Raw genomic sequence first — 24,782 nt, 5'->3', positions numbered from 1 at the left:
TATCTTATATCAGTGAGTTTTACCATGTACGCTTTTGTAAATGAGGTGAGAATTTGAGATTATATGCGTACGTGGCAAACCACACAATGTCTCAGAGTGGAGAATGAAGCTCTAATGATTCTCACACATTTTTTTATAGACTACTGAAGGTCTTAACTTGATTGATTGCTATACTGAAGCTTTCCTTTATCAGTTTAGCAATGCTTTTAAATAATCTTGACTTGTTTTTTACATGCCTCTGAAGTGTTACATTAATAACAGCTGATATAATTACATCCTTATTGCATCAGAGCCTTTGAATATGCTGTTCTTTCATTTAAGCAACAGTTTGAAGTTGAGCTGTTGTGAGCTATTTATGCATGCATGCTTGGTCTCTCTTATAAAACAATATTATAATATGTTTCTATATAGTACTACAGATTGACCTTCTCTTCCTCTTTTTCTCTGTAACTATATTTCTCCCTGTGCCTCAGTTCTTCCCTTTCTCTTTGAGATCTCACAGATCAGCTGTTCTTCTGGAGTAGTGCACACTCTTCACAGACAGACTGGCTCATCCCCATCTGATCCTCTGATGTGCCTCAGGCACAAGACTCAGGCCACTTAAGACCTGAACTTTAGGTTTTAAATCAGTTCGCAAGTCTTAAAAGCTCCTCAGTACTACTAATATTGTGGTATTGACACAATTAGGGAGTGATTTGATTGTCCAGTTGTCTTCTCTTAAGGGGAGTAATTTCCAAGGACTATGCTGTTATTAGAAGAAGAGTAGTTTGGAGGAAGTGTGTTGACTGCACTGCCCTCTACTGACTGCAGGATCACAGCACAGCCACATTACATGCATGCAGATCTCTGCTGAAATTTAACAGTTTCAAGTTTCAAGTTTCATTTATTTCAGGAATATATGGCCTCTCGTCCCATAGTTCCACAAATGTCATATGGCAGATAGTCTCTTTTTCGTTCCTTGATATATATACAGTGCTAATTGCCATGCATTCTCAGAATCACAAATCCTTGACACATCTCTGTAGACATCACCTACAAGGACAAGTTCACTAAAATATTTATTGCGTAAATCTCTATACAAAGGACAAACATACAAAAAGTGCATCTCATCTTCAATCACAGAAATATTTGTTAAATTACAATAATGACAGATTCTTTCTGCAACTGGTGTATTACTCCATCTACCCATTTCTATAGCTAACTGATGGCTTGAACATCGGAACAAGAATAATGATCGTACCAGTTGCCTATTATACACAGACGTAATGTAGCTCTCTTGTATTAACAAAGACTTGCATTGTGAGTATATGTTTAGTTTGTTATTTTCTAAAACTGATGCATACCATGCCTCATGTGCTTTTTCTTTCAATCTTTGATTTAGAACAGCTGTAAATGTTCTTATATCACCTACACTTTGAGCCTCCCAAGTAGCTGAAAAGCCATAAAAATTCAATAATACTCTAATATTCGTAACCCAAGTTTTTCTGCCTACTTTATCTAATTCTAAAAGCATATTGTAGCATTTTCTTGGATAGCGATGATCAGGCATTGACACTAATTTTATCCAATACATAATACATCTTTTCATATAGGAGGTCGACAATGCAAATCTTCCCAGGTCACCCAAAACCGCTACATTACTTGCACTTGTGCTGACACACAGAAGTTTTCATTAAAAAAAGACACTTGAACATTCTCAATACATTCAACTGGTTCGAAGCCCCATATTTCACAACCATAATACAGTATAGGTGCAACCATGCGATCAAACAAAAACAGAGCTTGCGTGTAGCTAATTTTTTGTTTACGGATAAAACTTTAGCAAGGAAAACATTGCTTTCTTGCCTTGGCTTGCTAAATGCTGACGGGTTTTCCACCATGACAATTTTGGTGTAAACCACATACCAAGATACAATTAACTACTTCGATCTGTTCTTCAGCAAAATACCATTTTTCATTTTTGTTCAAATGTCCCCCTCTTCTAAAGACCATAATTTTTGTTTTACTCAAGTTCACTCTCATACCATAAAACTTACAGAATTTTTCCAACTGTTCAATCTGTCTCTGTAACCCTCCAATTGTATCTGCTACAGTGGCCATATCATCAGCATACAACAATGTTTGCACTTCTATCATCATTTCAATCTGAATACCTTTACAATTTTTCTTTAGCATTGTTATGTATTCATTTAGAAAAAGAACAAACAAAAAAGGGCTCACCGTGCAACCCTGTCTCACCCCAATGGTACAATCAAAATATTCTGTTAAACCTTCATTTCCTTTCACACATGACTTAAGTTTTGGAATACATAGATTTTAATACATTAAATACTTTCCCACCAATACCATTCTTAATGAGAATAAAAATACAAAAAGAGTATGTTGAACACTATCGAAAGCTTTAGAGAAATCAATAAATATACAATACATCTTTCCTTTTTGCTTTGTAATATATTTCTGAACCATTGACTGTAAAATAAAAATATTATCTATGGTGGAATAACCAGACCTGTACCCTGCTTGTTCTTCAAAGAGTATATTATTCATTTCTGCATAGTGCACTAACCTCGTATTCAGGATCTTTGTAAAAATTTTACCTAGTACCTTAAGCAGTGAGATTCCTCTATAGTTCTCCACATCATTTTTATCACTATTCTTATATAGAGGACAAATCACAGCTTCACACCAGGACTCTGGGAAATCTCCTGTTTCTAATATTTTGTTATATAAAGAAAGCATTATGGGACATAGCATATGTAGAGCTACTTTTATCATTTAAATTATAATAACATCCAGTCCAGGGGCTTTTCCATTACTCATTGACATAATAGCTTTAAAGACCTCATTATACATAATATTACTATCCAAAATTTCATCTCGATTAAAAACTGTAGTATCATGATTATTTACACAGTCTGTAACAAAGATTTCAAAATCAACATCTAAGTTACATTTTGACTCAGATAACAACTGCATAAAATATTCTAACCACTTAAAGTGTTCAATGTTATTAGATTGTTTGCTGGCCCCTCTAAAGCTCTTAATTTTCTTCCACAGTTGTTGTGTTTTCATGTCACCCTGCAACATATTACCTAAGGTATTGTAATTGTACTGTTTTTTCTTTCTATCACATAATTTTTTAAATATACTTCTCTCAACAATATAACTCTTCAGATTTCTCTCATTACTTATTCTTCTAAAAAGATTTAGTGCAGTATATTTAGCATATTTCTGGCATGAACAATCTTCGTCCCACCATTGTGGTTGGTTCCTTTTAAGTGTAGATTTTTTAATCAAAAATTTGCCTGGCCTCATGAAGACAATCTGTCAGGATTTTAGTTGCTATATCAGTGTTTTCTTCCACTGCTTTCCCAAACTCACATATAAAATTATTATTAAATAGATAAGATAACCTTTGTACAAACTCCCTTTCACTATCTATTCCCCATTTAAATCTTATCCAGGGTTTTACATTACCATCTGTCTTCATTTTTATTCTTGATTCAACGCTATTTATCCTCATAGTATACAGTAATGGGAAGTGATCAGAAATATCCACGTGTAAGATCTCAAAATCTTTAACATGTGTAAAGAGATCACTAGAGATAATAAAATAATCGATCACACTGCATCCTGCAGCTGATATAAATGTGAATTCTCCATCAATATCTTTACCAACTCTTCCGTTAACTAAATGAATATTTAAATTGCGGCACATATCTAAAAGACAGCGACCAAACGTATTAATCACCTTATCTTTTGATTTTCTGTGCCATTCAAAATAATCATTAGTGTAATAACTGCCACAGGCTATATATTCAGAGTCATCAAACTCAATGTAATCACACTCATTACCTGTGAAATTTAACAGGTTGGCTACATATGACTAAAATTAATTATATCATCACAATAATTTTAAAACAAATCTGTCTGTCTGTCTGTCGTTTTGCTTTTTTTCTCCAGTTTTCCTGTTCGTTCAGCTATTTTCCAGGAAAGCTATTTAATATCTTTAAAAACCTATTTATGTATTAACAAGTTAATATATGAAAAATAAGCTTTTCATATTAGGATTTGTTTTTCTTGCTTTCCTTTTGTAATAAGGTTCAATTTGTTAACAAGGGCTGAAAATGAAACTTCTAAAGCGTTTATTAATCTTACTTTATTCCAATACATTATTAAAATCAAAAGTTGTATCTGTTAATGTTATTTAATGGACCTGAGCTAACATGGACAAAAAATAAACAAGTGGGTTTTTATTAACTAATGTTGACAAAGATAAATAAATACTGTAATGTTAGATTAAATGCATTAAATATTATAAACAAATGGAACCTTATTGTAAAGCGTTACCTTTTTATGCATGACTCTTGTCTATCTATGACTCTATTCTTTGTGATGACACTTTCCACCAAATTTGATTCCATAATAAGTCTTGTGGTGAATCATTTAAAACCTCATAGTGTAACAGTACTGACCCAGGGTCATCTTTGCCTCTCTTGTCATATTATTAATAAGACAGGACTAAGCTATATTTCAATTCAGCACTTGTTTTTTTTTTCTTTCCAAAAGATTCTATAATAATTTCTTTTGAAAAATAATTTGTTTACAGTTGTTAAAGGGGTCATATGACGTTGCTAAGTAGAACATTATTTTGTGTATTTGTTGTAATGAAATGTGTTTATGTGGTTTAAGGTTAAAAAAAAACATTATTTTCCACATACTGTTCATTATTGTTTTGTTCTCTCCTCTATTCTGAAACGCATCGATTTTTACAAACAGCTCATCGGTCCCGAAAAGCGCGGTCCTCTATTGGCCAGCTATCCTGTGTGTGAAACGCCTCATGTGACGATTTTCTTACAACTGTGAGCTCTCCTCGGTCCGAAAAGCGCGGTGTTTGTTTTTGCATCCTGACTTGGCCAGTCTATCCGCGTTGTGTATTGCCACTGCATAAACATGTGATTGATCGGAGACACGACAATCCTCAGTTGGAATTGCCGCACTTTATAGAAACAGCCTTTGTGTACAGCTGGCAAAAACTTCCCTTCAAAATTTGAAATTCCCCAACTTAAAAAAAAAAGCCCTTTTTTATAAACCTGCAAGACAGCCAGTAGCGGCGCCATGATTTTTATTGTAGGTGGGCAAAACCAATAAAAAGGACCCCCCCCCCCCCCCCCCATTACAAATCTCCGAGCCATTTTCTTGAGGAGGACATCCAGTGGGGATCCGCTCAGTGCTGAAGGCAAGCGGATAATAATTGTTGGCTTAAGCTAAATTCTGTCTTTATGAACGTTCAATACACGACTTGAAACGGAATATTGCACTGCATTTACAACACGGCGGGCAGGGAACTGTCCATAACCAATTGTTTCTCTGCACTATGTGGCACGGAGACTGACGACAAAAACACAAACAGCAGGGAAAACGATACTCTCCTGTAGCTTATTTCTTAGCTCTACTGAACCCCTATCTCCTCCTATACCACATCAAACGCTGCCTCAAATATTTATTTTTCCCTCCAGAAAAATGTGCATATAGAAGGCCAGACACTAACGATATCGTTACTAACTTTTACTTTAGCGCCTTGTGGTGTGAATCGGGAGGACTTGATGGGGAGAGGGCAGCAGGATGGCATAAATTTGCAGGAGTTTCCTCCTGCTGTTCCTCGGAGCATTTCTTGCTGAATTAAATATATGGCCAAAACTGTACTTGTCTTGAATGAATGACGTCCCCAACGTCATTTCATTTCATTGGATCACTTGCTGGTGGGGTAGAAAGCTGTCCCGTGCAAAGTTGGGCTGGTTATTGGATTGCCGCACTCACTTATAGAAACAGCCTTTGTGTAGGCCACACCGGGCCCAATGTAAATATAACTTAACCACTGATTTTTCTACTCTCCCAGGATCAGGAAACAGTCCTCTGTAAAATGCACTGCACACATCTGAATATTTGGAACAGTTTTGTAAATATAACTTAACCACTGATTTTTAGTTGTGTCCTCTTTTGGAAGACCAAACAAAGTATATTCGCTTTCACAACGAAACACACGGCGTCTTCGCAACATGGCAGCGGCGGCAGCAATACTACAGTGCGAATCAAAGTTATGCCTTCTTTCTTTGCGTGAACATTTGGGCGGTGTTATGCAAATCCTCCCACACAGTGATGTAGACATGTAGGGGCATGTTTAAACGAGGCGTTTTAGGACGAGTCTTAATTTTTTATGAAGAATATCTCTTTGGGTTTGAGACTTTAGTCTTTGCAACTTTAGGGATCTGATCTATTCACGAACAGCTTGTAACACTCCAAAGAGAAAACTTGAAATCACATCTTATGACCCCTTTAAAAAAGTCATTTTCGAGTCACACAGTTCAAGTCAAACCTCGAGTCACTGGATCTCAAGTCAAAGTCAAGTTATTTTGTTCAGTGAATCAAGTCACGGGTCCTTAAATTTGCAACTTGAGCCAAGTCAAGTTGAATCAAGTCTCCCACCTCTGGAATATAGCATATGGGTCATATGGCCTACTTTCATCACACTGTGAAGTTTTGTTGTCGTTGTTGTTATTTCTGAAGCTTAACAGCTCGGTTTTCATCCGTTTTCATTGTATTGGTATCATACAACAAAAAATGTTGTGCTGAAGTGAGAGAGTCATATGGGTCTGGAACAAAACTTCATTTTGTAGTTTGATTGACTCGGGGAAAAAAGGTTATTTTGTTGATTGTTAGCTGTTTATATTTTGACACCAGTCTACTTACACACTGCTTCTCTACATGGACCAGACTGGTAAATATGGAGAGCAGATGTTATGATTTTTGTGAGGTATGTGCTTATTATATGCATGCCAACAAAGTGTGTATCATATGTGTTTTAGGCCGAATGGCAGGAGTGTGAGCAGAACAGACTGAATGTGAGTTTCTCCACGTGGGTTACGTGTGTACGCCACCAGCAGACCACCAGCGCCTTTTATAATCGCACTCTACAGAAGAGGTACACATCAAATCTATCACAGCCTGAAGAGCACTGGCTTGTATTTTTGGCTGTTTTATGGTGTACAGTATATCAGATGTTGACATGTTTTAAAGCTGTCATGTTTAATTTATTCACCACTGTCTGCACCACACAGAGCTGCAAGTCATTTTTGGTAACACTTAACATTACGATTATGTTACTTAACATTAATATGCGTAACTTTGCAAGTACATGTCATCTTATTCTACTAACCCTTATCGAACAATCTACAAATATTGTAATGAGAGTTAATTGACATGTAGTTGCAAAGTTACTTATAGTTAGTAGAATGTCTGAAGTGGACTATCAAAATAAAGTTTAACCAAAATGAATTTTCTGTAAATATTGCATAAAGCAGGGTTATTATTGTTAACTAAAGTTAAAACCATAAAAAATCCCATTACTTGAAATAGAATAAAAGTTAACCAAAAAAAAAAAATCTTATGTTAAACTGCTTTAAATTACTTTTTTGCCCCCACATTAATCTAAACTCCATACACCATAATGGTAAAGCAAAAAAAAAAAAAAAAAAAAAATGTTTTTAACATCTTTGCTAATTTATTAAAAATAAAAAACTTAAATTATTCCATTGCATAAGTATTCCAACCCTTATCTGGGACAGTTGAAATTTAGCTCAGGAGCTTTCATTTTGCTTGTAGATGTTACAGCACTTCAAGTGAAGTTAACCTGTTTCAAATTCAATTGAATGGGTATGATCTGGGACGGCACACAGTGTTCTTAATAAAAGGTCTAACAGCTAATAATGCATATCAGAGCAAAAACCAAGCACTGAGGTCAAAATAACTGCCTGTAGAGCTCAGAAACAGGTTTGTGTCAAGCCACACATCTGTGAAAGAGTTCAGGAAAAAATTATGCTTCTTTGAAGGGTCACAGAAGCATGTAGTCTCTGTTAGCCTTAATGGAAGAAGTTTGGAACAACCAGGACTCTTCCTAGAGCTGGCCTCCTGACCAAACTGAGAAACTGATGGAGAAGGGCTTTGGATAGAGTGGTGACTAAGAAGCTGATGGTCACTCTAGTTGATCATATGTGGAGATAGGAGAAAGGACAAACATCACTGCATTTTCTTGATATATATATACAGAAAAGTATATATATATATATATATATATATATATATATATATATTATATATATATATATATATATATATATCTATATATATATTAAAAAAAGTGCATATTGCTACCTTAAAGGTACATATTATCAAAAGGTATACCTTTGTACCTTATTTACCCCGAAAGGGTTCCTATTGGAACCTTAAAGGTACATATTGGTATCTAAAGAGTATATATTGGTAGTGCTCCAGTGACAGCTTTTGAACATTTTTTTCAAAGTCTAGGGTCTAAAACTCCTGCAAGAAAGAAGCCAGAGCATGCTAGCAACCACCCAGCAAGGTGCTGATAACTATACTGTAATTTGACTTTGTTAACCTTATCCTTATGTTTCTGGTGCAGTATGAGCCTGGCTCACCTGGAGAAAGAGACACATCAGGACACTGATTACTCAGCCACCTTTAACTGAACACTATTGGCTCGGATAAATCAGAGGCAGTCCGGCACTCTTTGAAATCTCATGCCATGTTAACAAAAGATAAACAGGGTCATCGTGCACTTACTATCTCTAATAACTGTAGGTCACGGCAGTCTGGTCTGTGCTCAATCAAACCAGTGTGCCTGTGAATAAACGCATAAACATTGACTTTCACCTTTATTGTTCACACTGTCTGATCAGTGTTAGGCAATGTGGAACATATTCTAGATTACTACAACATTTGCATGAATTTTCAGCAGATGAACAAGTCCAAGATAGTTATAATTCAGAAGCTGTCATCAAAGGCTACCTTGTGAGATATATACATATATATATAACTATATAACTATGCTTGCAGATAATATAATATTACTGAAATTAAAGGCCACTTAAGTGTACTTAAAGAGAGCATCCTTAGTTTCTGAACACACTTCAGTACACTTTAAAAAAGTGCACTTTGTAATAATGTTAAACATTAAAGTATATTTTAGTTTTCCATAAATGCTTATTAGTACATTCGGCAGTACACTTTAACCATGAGACAGTAGAAGTAATTGTAACATTTAACTTTATCTTAAGACACAATTCTCACTGTGAACCAGTTGCTATTTAGGAGTTTATTAGGAGGCTGCAAATTAGGAGTTTATTGAGGCAAAAGTTGTAGTAAATAGCTAGTTAATATTGAGAATTGGTCCCTAAAGTAAAGTGTGACCAAAATTACATATACAGATATACTTATGTCATACTTAAGTGCGTCAAAAAATTAATTGCATTTAAGATAAATTTAAGCTAATATATTTTCATTTAATTGCAAATAACATTTAATAGGTGTCTGAAAATGTTGCATTAATTTCACAATATAAAATTGGGTGATGAAAAACAAAGATTTGAAAATATAGCTTTGGCATAATAACATGACTAAGTTCGGTATTGTGTTAAATATATGAGTCATGGGGTCACATGGCACAGCACCATTCCCTAAGATTAACCCACACAAACAACTGTGTACAGATTGATAATAATGATTTTTTATCTTTTTATTTATTTAAATTGTTTTTATTGGCAGGTGTTGCGAGTGTGGTGGCAGCGAGCCCATACGGCAGACTTTGAGCCCTAACAGTTCTGTCTGTTTACAAGCAGAGTGTTGATCAGAGCCGACTGCACAATCTCCACACATCACCACAGCACCTCTAAAACAATCATCACTTCTCCACTATCCAGTGTTCAGCAACAGTTCAACACAGTTACACACGTTCCCTACATTCCATTCTGTCATGTCAAATTCTGTTCTTCATAACGAGGAAAAAACAAACAAATAAACAAACAAAACTATATTTACAATGAAGGAAGGAGCCCATCACAATGACTTAAAGGTGGGCCTTTTTGACTTTTTTCTTTTTCAACTTTGTTTCAACATTGTTTGCAGTATTGGAACAGTGTTTATCAGGTCTAATATGAACACTTACAGCCAAACGGAGCTAAATGAACCCAAAGGGCTTGCCATTGTGATTGATATGTGTGTGTGTGTGTGTGTGTGTGTGTGTGTGTGTGCGTGCGTGCGTGCGTGCGTGTGTGTGTGTGCAACATCTCCCTTTAGCAGTTTTATTGTATTGATCAATGTTTCAGACATGGACTTTTATCTAGAGCTAAACAGCAGTGAGAACCAAGCTGTAGTAGTATGAGGTGTGATGGGGTTTATAGTCAGCCAAGCCCATAGTGTGGAAAAAAGTCACAGCACACGTCTCCTTAAAGGGATAGTTCACTAAAAATGTAAATTGTATCATCATTTACTCACCCTCAAGTTTTCCAAACCTAACCAAAACAGCTGATGGTCCTCATTGACTTCCACAATATTTTTTTTTATCTCCCGTACTATGGAAGCCAATGGGGTTCATCAGCTGTTTGGTTAAACGTATTCTTCAAAATGTCTTATTTTTGTGTGCAGCAGAACAAAGAATCTCATACAGGTTTGGAACAACTTGAGGGTGAGGAGATGATGATTCAGTTTTCATTTTTGGTGAACTATTGATTTAATTAGTTGCATGATTTCAGATATCTTTTATTGTATAAAAATGTTCAAACTAGTTTTAGCGACTACTAATTGACTGCAAGAAACTGTATAAATAAAGAAAAAAGGGGGTCTTCAATGTTTTTCAGGGCAAAGACCCCTTAATCTAGAACATTCTAATTTGTGTCTTAACTGTAAGCCATTCAGGGCTGTAAGTGAGCAGAGGGTACAGGTTAATGTTAAGTACTTATGAAACAGTTCACTAACGTTCTCATTTTCTACTAGAGATTTTCAAGTACTTTGACATTCTGTCTGGTCAGTCCGCCTCACTCTGATATTAGTGCACAGGTGCTGATAGATGCAGCAGTTCCAGAAGAAACAGAATTCCCTGAACTTCCTTGAGAAATGCCAGCGGTTCAGAGGGTTCACTTATGTAACGGCCCTATAGTGAGTTTAGGATGAGTGTGTCGGGTTACTGACTCCTCCTCCTCCTCCTCTCATGGAGAATGATTTTTTCTTTTTTTTTGCATTTAGTTTACCAAGGTACTAAGCAATTTGTATATACTATATGTATTTATATTAAGTATTCTTTGTCCAAAAAATATTTTTAAATATGTGCAAAACGTTTTGATTAATGAAAATCTACTTTTTATTTTCAGTTTCCAATAAGTTTTTACAAATTCTAGATATTATATATATGTGTCCTTCTTATACATGCTACATGTACTTACTGTAGTTAAATTATGCATAATTACAAACAATTAAACCTAACCCCATTGTAAGTACATGTTGTTAATTAATATAACTCAGTACTTAATTGTGTAATGTAACAAGTACACCTTAAAATAAAGTATTTGCTATAGATTTTTTTTTTTTCCATTTACTTTCCATATTATTTACATGCCTGGAAATCAGAGCTTAAAAATAACCCAAGGCTCTCAAAGATTGTAATTACTCGTGACTCATCATTATTTGTTAATTTCAAAATGCTCTAAAGTTTTAAGAGCACATTTTATTGAAAATATTTATTGCAAAAAAACACCCAGATACTGCATGTAATGGATTCTTACACATACATAGAGAAAACAAGATACTCCTTTTTAAAAAGCAAACTGCACCAACATGTAATGCTAAAGAGAAAAAAAAAAAAAAATCACATATATATGAACATGTTTAATGACCATGCTTAAACACGTGACTGTTCAAGCAAAAACGAGGTCAAATCCACAGTGTTGGCTTCCTTCCAACAAGTGTGATGTTTCATGTGTGCAGCTGTTGAAGTAACTTCAGCCCTTCGGGTTTAACGTAACATCATCAATCCTTCACCATTATCAACCGCAGCACATCCAACAGAGGCATGGACTTTGAGATTTAGGTGAACTCCAAATATAAATGTTATGTGAGTCACAAGCAAACAAATAATGATGTAGAATGTGGACATGTTAGCTCAGGGGGATGAGCGCATGTTTATTCAGCTTTCCATTGCCAGCAGAACAAAAATGGTCAGACCACTTAAAAAAAAAAAAAAATATTCAAATGTTTCACCACTTTGCCACTGATTACAACTGTAATCACAATTCATTACCGCTATAAACCAATTCCTCCTCAAGTATCAATTCACACGTGACTGTAGAAAACTATAAGATGACATCTCACAAACCTCTCTGGGTTTAGGATGATTTTTTTTTTCATTATATATAAACACTTTCACTCCCAATTCACATTACTGTAACATGAAAAAAATTTAAATTGTAAATTATTTACTTACGGTAGTATTTATGTATTTTTACAGTAATAACACACCGTAATAATCATCAGAAGTAAAACACAGAGATGCATTAAGATAATGAGAATTTAGAGTGAAAATTTTCTTAATTGTCAGAAAAATGGGAAATGTTTTAAAATCGTTAAAGGGACAGTTCACCCAAAAATGAATCGGCAGCATTAACTCGCCTCATATTGTTTCAAATCCATAAAACTTGTGCATTTTGTGCATTCTTGTGCATCAGTTGAATGTCGATGCATGCAAACCTTTCAAACTTCAAAAAGTACATTAAAAATCTTCATGAATCAAGCAATTTAATCATGCATGTTTCAGCACATTAAACATGCATGTTTGAGCTTCTGTTTACCTACTTGTTTATGTGCATACATCAGTGTAAATTACATTAAAAAAGCAGAAATTAAATCTGTTCATCATACCGCAGAAGACTTGCATTGCACTTTTTTTGTTACAATGTCTTCATGTACTTTTGGAAGATTAAAATTTTGGTTGCATGGAATTTCAATAGTTTGACAAAAATGAGAGAACATTAAAAATAAAGATAAGGCATATGGGTTGGAACAATGAACATTTTAATTTCTGGGTGAACTATACCTTTAAACAATTTTTTTTTTTTCTTGATTTTGGAGGAAAATATGACTTGTTTGACATAGGATGTGACGTTTTTATAGGATTCACCTATAAAGTCTGAATGAAATACAGTTGCCATATACTGTATTTTGTGTCCACACGTTTGACCTGCTTACTGTACATGAGTTCCTTGCTTTGATCATATATTGAACATATGCAATATCCGAAATACAGTCTATAAATAGTTAAAAATTAAGGATAAAAATATAAGAAAATTGCACCCAAAACTGAAACTGAAAAATAAGTCGTTACAGTAAAGTACTCAGTATGTGCGTGTGTCCAGACGTCGTAATAGCAGCGCAGGCAAACTTTGCGAGTTCTGTGAGGCTAAGATTCACTTCAGTCCTCTTGAGTTTCTGGAGGGGAGTCCAGGAGCGTGAACATGTCTTCGATCACCTGCCACAGGCAGCTGTCGAGCGGGAAGTCGTTGTCCACCAGGTTGACGAGGAAGTAGTTGTCGTGGATGTACTGAATGATCATGCGCGATGGCGACTCGTCCTCGTACAGCTTCGCCCACTGTTCAATCCACAGCGCGAACGCCTCGTCCTGTGGGAACAGACAGAAACTGAGCTAAGTCTGAAGTATTGTTCATCTTTTACTATCACTAGCTATGTTTCCATCCCCCTATTTTAATGCGCATTTTGAAGTATCGCATGACAAAGGAGTAATGAAAACGCCAAATTTCAGTACAAATGTGAGGTCAATAAGGACTTTGGAAGTGTCACACGTGGATGTGCAAGCTGTCTAAACACAACCTAATACGTTTGCATTGCTTAGTGGTTGCTAGGGTGTTTAAGGTGGTTACTAAGTGGAAAAAGCATCACCTTCCAGTACATAAAGCTGACTGGGTCCACGACGGTGGGCTGAATGATCTCTCTGCCGGGGAATATGCCCCATGTCACAGCATTGGGCTGCATATCATGGGCATTTGTAGTATTCCTGCCCTAAAAATAAATTATTTCATAATGTCAATAAAAAAACTGAAGATTACGTGACGTAATCTTGCTCTTAAGATGGTGTTTACCTGAACGTTGACTATATGGTAGTTCACACGAGGTTCATATTTCTTCAGCACTTGCAGAAGTGCAGTAACATTTTCGCTGGACGTGAAAAACTCCAGGTAAGCCTGTCGATTTGAAAAGGTAAAAATAAAGATGCTGAAGGAATAATTTCCAAAAGTAAGCCAATTCCCAATGAAAATAAGTGATAATAAACACCAACATAAACCAGAAAAACCAACAGCACACACACTAACACAATAACAACAAAAACTAAAAAAATTACTAAGAAATAAAAATCTAAAAATCATTAATATGCAAAAACTATAATAGTATATTTTCTGTTATATTTAAAAAATAAAATTACTTAAATTAAAGAATTTCAATTAATTATTTCATATTCTTACTTCCAAATTATTACAACTAATTAACCAAAATTCAAAAAAAAATATTTCAAAATCTATGATTAATAATCTAAAGTTCTACTGTAAAAAAAAATATGTCATAATAATAGCATGTTTTTTTCTGTGAGGAATCAAACGAAACGAATGCACATTCAAATAAAACTAATTCATATGATTTCTCTGCTCCATTCAGAGTCCACTGAAGTCACATGATGGCTTTCTGTGAGGAATCAAACGAAACGAATGCACATTCAAACCTGGTACAGTGCATGTTTGATCAGTGACAAACATCTTTGCTCCTTTTATGTCACAGGAGTGACAGTTCATTTAGTATCGTTAATATACCTTTAAAATAATTATTAATAATTTAAATTTAATTATTATAATTATATAATCAACTAACAACACATTTACCCAAAATTTAAAATCCAATTTTTTGTAGTTATAGTTTTATAATTAATTAACAAGTCATTTACTGTAATTTCATTTTCGAGTTACAGTGCCATTGGACATGTTTGTGCTGACCTTTTGAAAGACGTATCCCCCTGCAGGGCCCCAGCCCACAATGGGGTCGGATGAGGGTTTGCCGTTAATGTTGGGTTGAGAGTTGATGGTCAGAACCCCTCTGCGGTTCACCTTCTCCAACTCATCCTTCAGCAGGTTTGTCTCCGGAGCCAGAGGATCGTCGTTCCACGGCAGACACATGACCTAAAGAAAGCAGAAGGATAGCAATCATACATGCAAAACCCGAGTTCTGTACGTGTCACTACTCCAATGTTGACATAAATGGGGCAGTATGATGAAAAAAAAAAAAGTGGTTTATATATAGAATAACCATGTGGAAATGCTTTTTTTTGTATTAAAGGGACAGTTCTTCCAAAATTGAACAATTTTTTTTTTTATGATTTACTCACCCTCAAGTTCTAAACTTGTATGAGTTTCTTTTCTCTGTTGAGCACAAAACAAGAAATTCTGAAGAATGTTTTGTAACCAAACTGTTTCTGGTCCCCTTTTCCCCTCATACTGTGGAAGTCAATGGCTACCAGCAACTGTTTGGTTACCAACATTCTTCAAAATATCTTCTCGTGTTTAACAGAGGAAAGAACTAATACAGGTTTGGTACAACTTAAGGGTGAATAAATGATCACAAAATGTTTATCTTTGGGTGAATTGTCCCTTTGAATGTTACAAATTGCAACTGGCTGTACGACTCTACCTTGTGTCCATTGCGGTTGGTTTGGCTGGTGATGTAGTTGGTGAAGACTTCATAAACACTCTCCTCGTTCATTAGTTCCTCACCCCACATCTGCAGGAGGGCCTCTTTGGGAGATTTACTCTTCAGGTAGAACAGATAGTAGTCTGTCAGCTCGCCGAAGGCTGGAGACGAGGAGTTACCCCTGATAAGATGGCAGACATGTTAATTAACTTTTTTGGCCTCTACATCTTGAACCACGCACACAAAAGGTCAGAAAAGAAACATTTCAATGCATGTACCATCTTCCGTTGGGAAAGTCATCCCAGTCTTGCGTTCTGTAGATGTAGCTTTTGGGTCGGGAAGCCCAGAAGATCGGCCTGACGTCTTCTACCTTACGCTTCGGATGAGCGCTGACAGCCCAGGGCAGAGGTCGCCTAAAGGTAACAAGATTAATGCAAAGAGGTCACTCATGGAGCCTGTCAAAAGCACTTCCAGGCCATATTTTACCCCAAAAATCAGAAGATATATATATATATATATACACACACATACATTAGTGCTGTCAAGCGATTAATCGCATCCAAAATAAAGGTTTTTGTTTACATAATGTGTGTACTGTGTATATTTATTATGTATATATAAATACACACACGCGTGTATATATTTAAGAAAGATATGTTATATTTGTATATTAAATATATCTATTTATTAAAGGGGTAATATGATGCGATTTAAATTTTTTCTTTCTCTTTGGAGTGCTCTTGGTGCATGAAGAAGATCTGTAAAGTTGCAAAGACTAAAGTCTCAAATCCAGGGAGATATTCTTTATCAAAGTTAAGACTCTGCCACACCCCCCTGAAACGGCTCGTTCAAACACGCCCCCACATCTCTACGTCACTATGTGGAAATATCTGCATAATGCCGCCCAAATGTTCATGCAAAGAAAGAAGGCGTGGTTTACATAACCACAGTTAGTGTTGAAGCAGTCATGTCAGGGAGATGCTGTGTGTATCTAGACTTTATTTGGTCTTCCGAAAATAGAAGCATTTAGGAATCTTTAAGATTACTTACAACAGAACAGCAACGCATTTAAAGGACGACCGTTGCATGAACCCAGGAGAGGAGGTAATACTGACTTTGCTACAACAATCTAGCGCTTCTGATTCAGCTACTACTGTAAGTATGTTTGTTATTAGTTTATGTATTTGCTATAGACTGTTCAAATGCAGAGTTTTGCGCGTCGTGTGTGTGTGTGAGAGAGAGAGAGAGAGAGAGAGACGGTCAAACAGTGGAGTCAGCTGTCTTAACCGTCCGTGGCTTGTGTACTGCAAACACATATGAGCTTCATCACTGTGTCTGACATGTGACTCTGTTAGCCTTTCGTTTGAGAGAGGCAGGGATATATATGTAAATATTTTCAAAATGTATACTGTGTGTATGTATATATATATATATATATATATATATATATATATATATATATATATATATATATATATATATAAAAATAAATATAAATATATATATACACATTATACATACATATTACATAAAGATGTTTATTTTGGATGTGATTAATCACAATTAATTATTTGACAGCACTAAAATATATATGACAGTTTTCAGCAAAATTAAGCACATTTTCCCCCAAATTGCCCTTACAATAATGCCAGCATTTTAAATAATAAATAAAAAAAAAACCTGATAAATATTGCATTACATTACTGTAATACAGATCGCTGAGTAAGGATAATGAAACACAAATAAAAAAAAATAACTTATTAATAAACACAAACAAAACTACATCCTACATGCCCACAATATAATCTACAATTACACTAATAAACTACATTACTTGACAAAAATAAATAAAAAAAATATTGTGATTCAAATTCGACAAAGAGAGATTTTTTTTTTTTATATTAGTGTCGTATAATATATAACTTGCTGATCCTACTATATTAGAGCCATATGATTCCCTCCCCCCAAATACTTTTCAATTATTTATTCATTCATTCATTCAATTCCATTTTTTTCCATTTGTACTTGTTTTCGGTTTAAAAGGTTAAATAAATTTTTTTGTCATTAAAAAGCATCTGTTTAACTTAATCAAAATATTTTTGTATGGCCCTATAAATATTCATGTTTAAATAGCAGTCTTTTTGTGATTTATTATTCACAGACATTTGTCCATATTGAGATATATGGTACAGTGCTACTTTTTGAACTTGAACTCGAAGCCTCAGTTACAGGCCTCATGTCCTGCCATGGTAAAATCAATGCAATGCACAGTCTCTTAGGGTATTCCTTTATTAATCAAGGGCATTAAAATACAATTCATTTTTCATGTGGGCATGTGCTGATTTATCTCCAATGTGCATCAGGAAGTAGTGAATGTATTTCCTGTTAGAAAGAACAGGAGCAGTTTATCGCTTTCTCAGAATGAAGTCACTCACCGGGGATCCTCTGCCCATAAGCCCAGCTGTCTGAGCACTTCCATGGTGGCCACCTCTCTGTTGAGCGTGTAAAAGTGCAGGCCCGGGACCTCTCCGCTGGCCAGAAGAACCTTACACATCTCCACCGCCTGCTGGATGCCGTAGTTGCGAATGGCAGCGTCATTATCCTTAATGGGCTCAATCACCTGCATGATCTCCTCCGGCACTTCCAGTTTGGAGAGTTTGACCAGCTGACGGAGTGAGTGATATCCCTGCGCAAACAACGGAGATTCAAACTTTGAAGAATAAAAAAAAAAAAGAAAGAAAATCAATATGAAGTTTTCTGTACAGTACACTGAAATCAGAAGAATTCACTGAAATCTAAACTTCCTCCATAATATTTTCTAAAATGTTTTTGTACAGTGGTGGCCAAAATGATTAAAACACTAGTATTCAGTGTTCAGCAGCTAAAACATGGTTTTAAGCAGTTATTTCTCTTTTTCTGTAGTGTGTTAGTAGGAAATATCAGTTTATATTTCCAAACATTCATTTTGCTATTAATTGTAATAATCCAGTGAGATTTTTGTCTGACAGCAGCCAGTGCTCCACACAGAGATCTGATCTGATCATCATCAGTCTGTCTGGAGTGACATGAAGAAACAGAGCAAACTGAGACAGACTCAATCCAGAAGAACTGTGGCAACGTCTCCAAGATGCTTCAAGAAACCTTCCTGCAAAGCTACAGTGCTGTTAAAAGTTTTAAGTACTTGTGTAAAATGAGGATGCTGTCAAAAATAATGTCATAAATAGATTTTCTTTATCAATTAACTTCTATTAACTATATTAAAAATCAACATTTTGTGTGAGCATCCTTTGCGTTTAAAGCAGCTTTTGCCCTCGGTGCACTTGTGCATAGTTTTTCAGGGAGCTGTGTGTGTGTGTGTGTTCATGTACCTGAATAGGGAAGATTCCCGGGAGAATTGGGCAGGTGATGCCAATAGCCCGACAGTCTTTGACAAATTTGAGGAAGGTTTCTGCCCTGAAGAAGAGCTGGGTGATGATGAAGTGCGCACCAGCATCAACCTTCTCCTTCAGGTGCCTGAGGTCATCTTCGTAGCTCTCCGCCTCTGGGTGGCCCGTGGGGTAACCTATCATTACATGTGTGATGGGTTTGAACTGGTGAACTTAAGATTTGCATGCAAAGATTACCATGAACAAACAGATTCTACTTTAATGCAAGTCTATGTTTTTTTTTTTTTCAACTTTATCATCCAGCAGGAAACAGCAATTTAGCAAACACCATTAACTACTTGTCTTTTTAATGCTCACCTGCAACACAGATATCAAAGTAGTCATCGAATTCACAGCGAATGTGCTTGACCAGATCTGTAGCATAGTTAAAACCACCATCTTCCTCCACCCAATCTTTCCCAATAGGATCTGCAGAAAAAAGGACAATTAGATTCGCTCATGACGCACGATGATAGCGGATGGATTTTTTTATATTTTATTTAGTATCAAAAGTATCAACAGTTCAAATGTAGTTTGAAATTCAATCTATTTAAAAACAGACTATTGTACATGTATTACAGTAAAACTCTAGCTGCCATTCACAAGTGTTTAAAGTCAGCACTTATGAGGAACCTTGACTATTAGGATGCTGCCTTACAAGGGTTTGAAATGGAGCTTATTTGTTTTTGGAAAATGTGTGGTTTGGACCAAAGTAACAGATTTCAGATCAGTCACTGTTCATACCTCCTCTCAAGGCCATGATATTCTTCAGGCCGAGCCGCTTGGCTTTATTTAAATGGGCTGTTATTTTCTCCTTTGTCTGATTGCAGCATGTCAAGTGCAGGACGCTCTCCAGGCCGCAGTAATTGACCGCTGTGCTTGCTATCATCATGGAGGACGTTTCTTTATCGGAGCCCGGATCTCCAGCCGGATGCCAAGTGACGTCGATGAAGAGAGGACCTCCAGAACCCATCCGGTCAAATCTAACACACAAAGAACAAAAAGTCCATTCATTCAAAAAACAAATACTGTTCATTTTTGCACAGCAGTAATGAGAATTCACCTAATTTTCAAATGTATCACAAGGCAAAATGAATATACAGAGGTTGGACAAAATAACGTGAACACCTGAGAAATAGGCAATGTTACTTGTTTAAGGTATTTTACAGTGCATCCGGAAATTATTCACAGTGCTTCACCTTTTCCACATTTTGTTATGTTACAGACTTATTCCAAAATGGATTCAATTCATTATTTTTCTCAAAATTCTACAAACAATACCCCATAATGACAACGTGAAAGAAGTTTGTTGAAGCACTAATTAATTACAGCCTCAAATATTTTTGGGTATGATGCTGCAAACTTTGATCATCAGCCGTTATCAACTATCTGCCATTCTTCTCCTCGCCTCTTCACCTCAAGCTCTGTCAGGTTGGATGGTGGCAGATGCACATTTTCAGGTTTCTCCAGAAATATTAGATTGCGTTCAAGCTCAGCCTGTGTCTGGGCCACTCAAGGACATTCACAGAGTTGTCTATAAGCCACTCTTGCTGTGTGTTTAGGGTCATTGTCCTGTTAGAAGGTGAACCTTCTGCCCAGTCTGAGCCTCTCAATGCTCTGGACTAGGTTTTCATTAAGGCTTTCTCAATATTTTGGTGCATTGAGCTTTTCTTCTACTCTGATATGTCCCTAAGACCCTGCCGCTGAAAAACAGCCCCATAGCATGAAGCTGCTACCAACACACTTTACTTTTGGGATGCTTCTCTGCAGGTGATGAGCAGATCTGGTTTACTTCAAACATGATGCTTGGAATTGAGATTCATCAGACCAGAGAGTCTTGTTTCTTGCAAATACCAAGTGTGTTTTCATGTGTCTTCACTAAAGAGAGAGGACTGAGTCTGGCCACACTGCCATAAAGCCCAGATCGGTGGAGTGTTGGAGTGATGTTTGTCCTTATAAAGTAAAGTAAGTAAAGTTGTGACATTTGCCAAGTATGGTAACCCATACTCAGAATTGGTGCTCTGCATTTAACCCATCCAAGTGCACACACACAGCAGTGAGAAGTGAACACACCGTGAACACACACCTGGAGCAGCTGTATATCCAGCTCCCGGGGAGCAACTGGGGGTTCAGTGCTTGCTCAAGGGCACTTCAGCCATGGGTATTGAGGGTGGAAGAGAGCGCTGTTCATTCATTCTCCACCCACCTACAACTCCTGCTAGCACCGAGACTCAAACCTGTGACCTTCTGGTTACAAGTCCATTTCTCTAACCAATAGGCCACAGCTGCCCCTTCTGTAGGTTTCTCCTATCTCCACATATGATCATGGAGCTCAACTAAAGTGACCATCAGCTTCTTGGTCACCACTCTATCCAAAGCCCTTCTCCATCAGTTGCTCAGTTTGGCCAGGAGGCCAGCTCTAGGAAGAGTCCTGGTTGTTCCAAACTTCTTCCGTTAAGGGTAACAGAGACTACATGCTTCTGTGACCCTTCAATGCTGCAGAAATTGTTCTGTACGCTTTCCCCGATCTGTGCCTCGATACAATACTGTCTCACAGGTCTACAGACAATTCCTTGGACTTCATGGCTTGGTTTGTGCTCTGATATGCACTGTTAACTGTGGGACCTTATATAGACAGGTGTGTGCCTTTCCAAATCATGTCCAGTTAACTGAATTTACCACAAGTGAACTGCAAACAAGTTGTAGAACCATCTCAAGGATGATCAGTGGAAACATGATGCACCTGAGCTCAATTTTGAGTGTCATGGAAAGGCTGTGAATACTTATGTACATGTGATTTTTTTTTTCACTTTTTATTTTTAATAAATTTGCAAAGATATCAAACAAACTTCTTTCACATTGTCATTATGGGGTATTGTTTGTAGAGGAAAATAATGAATTTAATCCATTTTGGAATAAGGCTGTAACATAACAAAACGTGGAAAAAGTGAAGCGCTATGAATAATTTCCAGATGCACTGTACTTCCATTTGCCTTTAATTCAGCTTCCAACCTTCTTAGAAAGGATTCATACAACTTTTAAAGGTAGGGTAGGTGATTTTGGAGAGGCTAGCAATAACAAGCTAGCTTTGAAAGCATAAGATCCCATCCTCCTTGGAAATCACTCTCCAAAACCCATGACCGCGCACCGGCAGACCAGAGACTAACCTGCGACACGATGAGAGACGGCGTCAACGATGTCAGATTACCTCATGTCTCATTCACCAGTGAGAAAACATTACAGTCAAAAAGCACATAATATAACAATAATAGCACCTTCCATTCTTGCTCATTCTGCAATAGCATAATGAACGCGCTGATGATGTATCGTGTCCGCGTGAACACGGCATGCAGAGGTATGCAAATAGATACAGTGACTGGCAGGTAGGACAGCCTATCGTAATACTCAGACCGAGGGATATGATTGGATGAACATTTTATGCTCCTACACCTTCCACAGACGAAATAAATACCTATAAATACATTTAGACCCATTAAGTTAGTGATTGCTATCGGGATGTGAAGAGACATTCAACCAGCATAACAAAAAATGCCTTTGAATCAAATCACCTACTCTGCCTTTAAATAGTCTCCAGAACATGTGCCAGATTCTTTAGAAATGTTGGAGGATCAGTTTCTCACTCTCTGTAATGGCCCCATCGTGGTTTGATAATATTCAAATCAGTCTGATGCTGCTCTTCATCTTGGTGCTCCAACCATCCATGTTTTATAATCATGACACCATCTTTTTTTGCATTTTAGCATTGATGCTTGTGATTAAAGATTTAGCAATACATCTCTCTATATAATACAGCATAATATGAACTATGACCCAGACGTGCTTTATGTGAGCTTCACCAAATTACAAAAACACTAAAGCAATTTTTGGTTTCCTACCTAGAGATAAGATTGACGGCTCCAGGCGCTGTGCGAGGTGGGAAGAACTCGAGGGAGAACCAGCGGTCCCCAGACTCAATCCGCCGCTTCATCTTGTCCCGCAGCCGGTCGGTGCGGTCGGCGTCCAGTACCGGGGTCGAGCACCTGGAGCTCTCTTTGGAGCTCTCTCCGCTGTTACTGACCCCGCTGGAGTCGCTCTTAGAGGACTGCCAGCCTATGTCTGCTCTTTGGTTCACCATGTTTCCTGTGCCCAGGGTTGAAAATCACCCCACAAAATATTAGGCAATATGAACACATGAAGCTAGACTGACTTTTTTAATGTTACCAGACTACTCTGTATAGGAAACTAGGGGCAGTTTTCTTTTAATCTTTTGTAAACAAATTACATCAAAGGGATAGTTTTAAAATTTAGGGATAGAATTAAAATTATGTCAATTACTTATGCACATGCGTCATGATACTCTCCACAATGGCAGCAGATGGGGTGATGAGGAGAAGAATTGTTGAATAAAGTTGTTATTTTTGTTTTCTTTGCACACAAAAAGAATTCTCATAGCTTCATAAAAATACGGCTGAACCAGTGATGTCACATGGACTATTTTAACGATGCCCTTGCTACGTTTCTGGGCCTGGGAACATTTCAGTTGCGTTGCTGTCTATACAGGAGGTCAGAAAGCTCTTGGCTTTCATCAGAAATATCTTAATTTGTGTTTTGAATATGAACAAAGGTCTTACAGGTTTGGAATGAAAATGTTGTAAAGTGTCTTACAGAACCCTAAAAAGCGCTTTATGAATAAAATAATGTTTTTTATTATCACGACGATCATATTTGCTGAATGCATTAAGGCTGAAGAGTTTATACAGTGCCTAACGTTACTTCACATAAAGAAGACACGTTCATTCAAATGAACGTTGCTTTTAAATCAATTAAAGAAAATCAATGCAAGCAACAAACAGTGAAACAAGTTTATATGACATGATAACTCGCTTTGATTTGTGCATCTGCTGATTTTGTTCATAGCTTGTTCCACGCGACTGCACCGGTCCCTTTAATTAACGTTAGCCTAAGCAAAACCGAGACAGTCACGCCGAACCTGTAATAACATAAAAACGCCTTTCCTCCATTACCTTCAACCTCTTCCCAATCCTCCAGGAGTTATAACAGGAGAGTGCAGTCCCAGGACGGAGCTGTACCTGAGCTCTGCTGAACAGTGTGTGCGGCCAGAATGGAAGACAATAAAGAGTCTAGTGGAGAGAGACCACGCCCACTTCACGCGGGCCACGCCCCATCTCGACCAAAGGACCTTCCCATTGGATGCAGCGTCTGTCTCGTGTGTGATCTAAACACAACACATGCAGTTATAAATAATTAATGAGCTACACGCGCTGATACGCGCACGTCCACACAGAAAAGAAAAGAAAAGAAAAGAAAAGAAAAGAAAAGAAAAGAAAAGAAAAGAAAAGAAAAGAAAAGAAAAGAAAAGAAAAGAAAAGAAAAGTGATTTATCCAAGCTGTTCTCTTTCATTTGCCGCCTTTAGTTTAATCTCACATGATATATTTGAAATGCACATATCTGGGGACTCTAAGCACCCCCAACACAAACCCACCCCCATCCCCCACAATGGCTCATTGTAAATACATAATAATAAAACAGTATGAGATACCCACTCATGAAATAAAAGTCATAGTTCGGACAAATTATGACAAAATGTCAAAATAATGAGATAAAGTCGAGATAAAAATAAGATGAGTTAGCATACCAACTAATTATGATTTAGTGTCTACTGTGTACATTTATGTCATATTATGTCATAATTATGTCTTTAGTATTTCAGAGTTTAGACGTTTTATGTTTTATTGATTTAC

At 36.7% G+C, this 24,782-nt stretch overlaps 1 protein-coding gene across 2 annotated transcripts; it reads right to left on the bottom strand.

Moving 5' to 3' along the window:
• Positions 1-12,001: 12,001 nt before the first annotated feature.
• Positions 12,002-24,199, bottom strand: LOC109093262 (methylenetetrahydrofolate reductase-like). Of its 2 annotated transcripts, none has more exons than XM_042730305.1 (12): positions 24,044-24,199; positions 22,916-23,159; positions 19,764-20,002; positions 19,338-19,448; positions 18,963-19,156; positions 18,030-18,304; positions 15,873-16,007; positions 15,595-15,775; positions 14,904-15,086; positions 14,001-14,102; positions 13,801-13,920; positions 12,002-13,522 (listed from the first exon to the last, which is right to left on the bottom strand). In XM_042730305.1, exons 2-12 carry the CDS (start codon positions 23,152-23,154, stop codon positions 13,316-13,318), a joined length of 1,986 nt encoding a protein of 661 aa, XP_042586239.1. In that variant the 5' UTR covers positions 23,155-23,159; positions 24,044-24,199; the 3' UTR covers positions 12,002-13,315. The 2 variants fall into 2 exon arrangements, with proteins under 2 accessions (XP_042586239.1, XP_042586240.1); XM_042730306.1 differs by having other exon boundaries at positions 18,030-18,280.
• Positions 24,200-24,782: the final 583 nt, after the last annotated feature.

This window comes from Cyprinus carpio, chromosome B8 (assembly GCF_018340385.1).
Source record: "Cyprinus carpio isolate SPL01 chromosome B8, ASM1834038v1, whole genome shotgun sequence".
NCBI lineage: Eukaryota > Metazoa > Chordata > Actinopteri > Cypriniformes > Cyprinidae > Cyprinus > Cyprinus carpio.
Note: the sequence above shows the minus strand (reverse complement) of the source record. Positions and strands in the feature narration are given on the sequence as shown.

What these genes read in the sequence shown, in the direction of transcription:
- LOC109093262 (XM_042730305.1), bottom strand. Translation starts at nt 23,154, where the DNA reads ATGGTGAACCAAAGAGCAGACATAGGCTGGCAGTCCTCTAAGAGCGAC. An exon ending in GACTTTCCCAACGGAAGATG is followed by an intron (nt 15,776 to 15,872) that starts GTACATGCATTG and finishes CCATCTTATCAG; the next exon opens with GGGTAACTCCTCGTCTCCAG. An exon ending in TCAGCTTTATGTACTGGAAG is followed by an intron (nt 13,523 to 13,800) that starts GTGATGCTTTTT and finishes CTGTTCCCACAG; the next exon opens with GACGAGGCGTTCGCGCTGTG.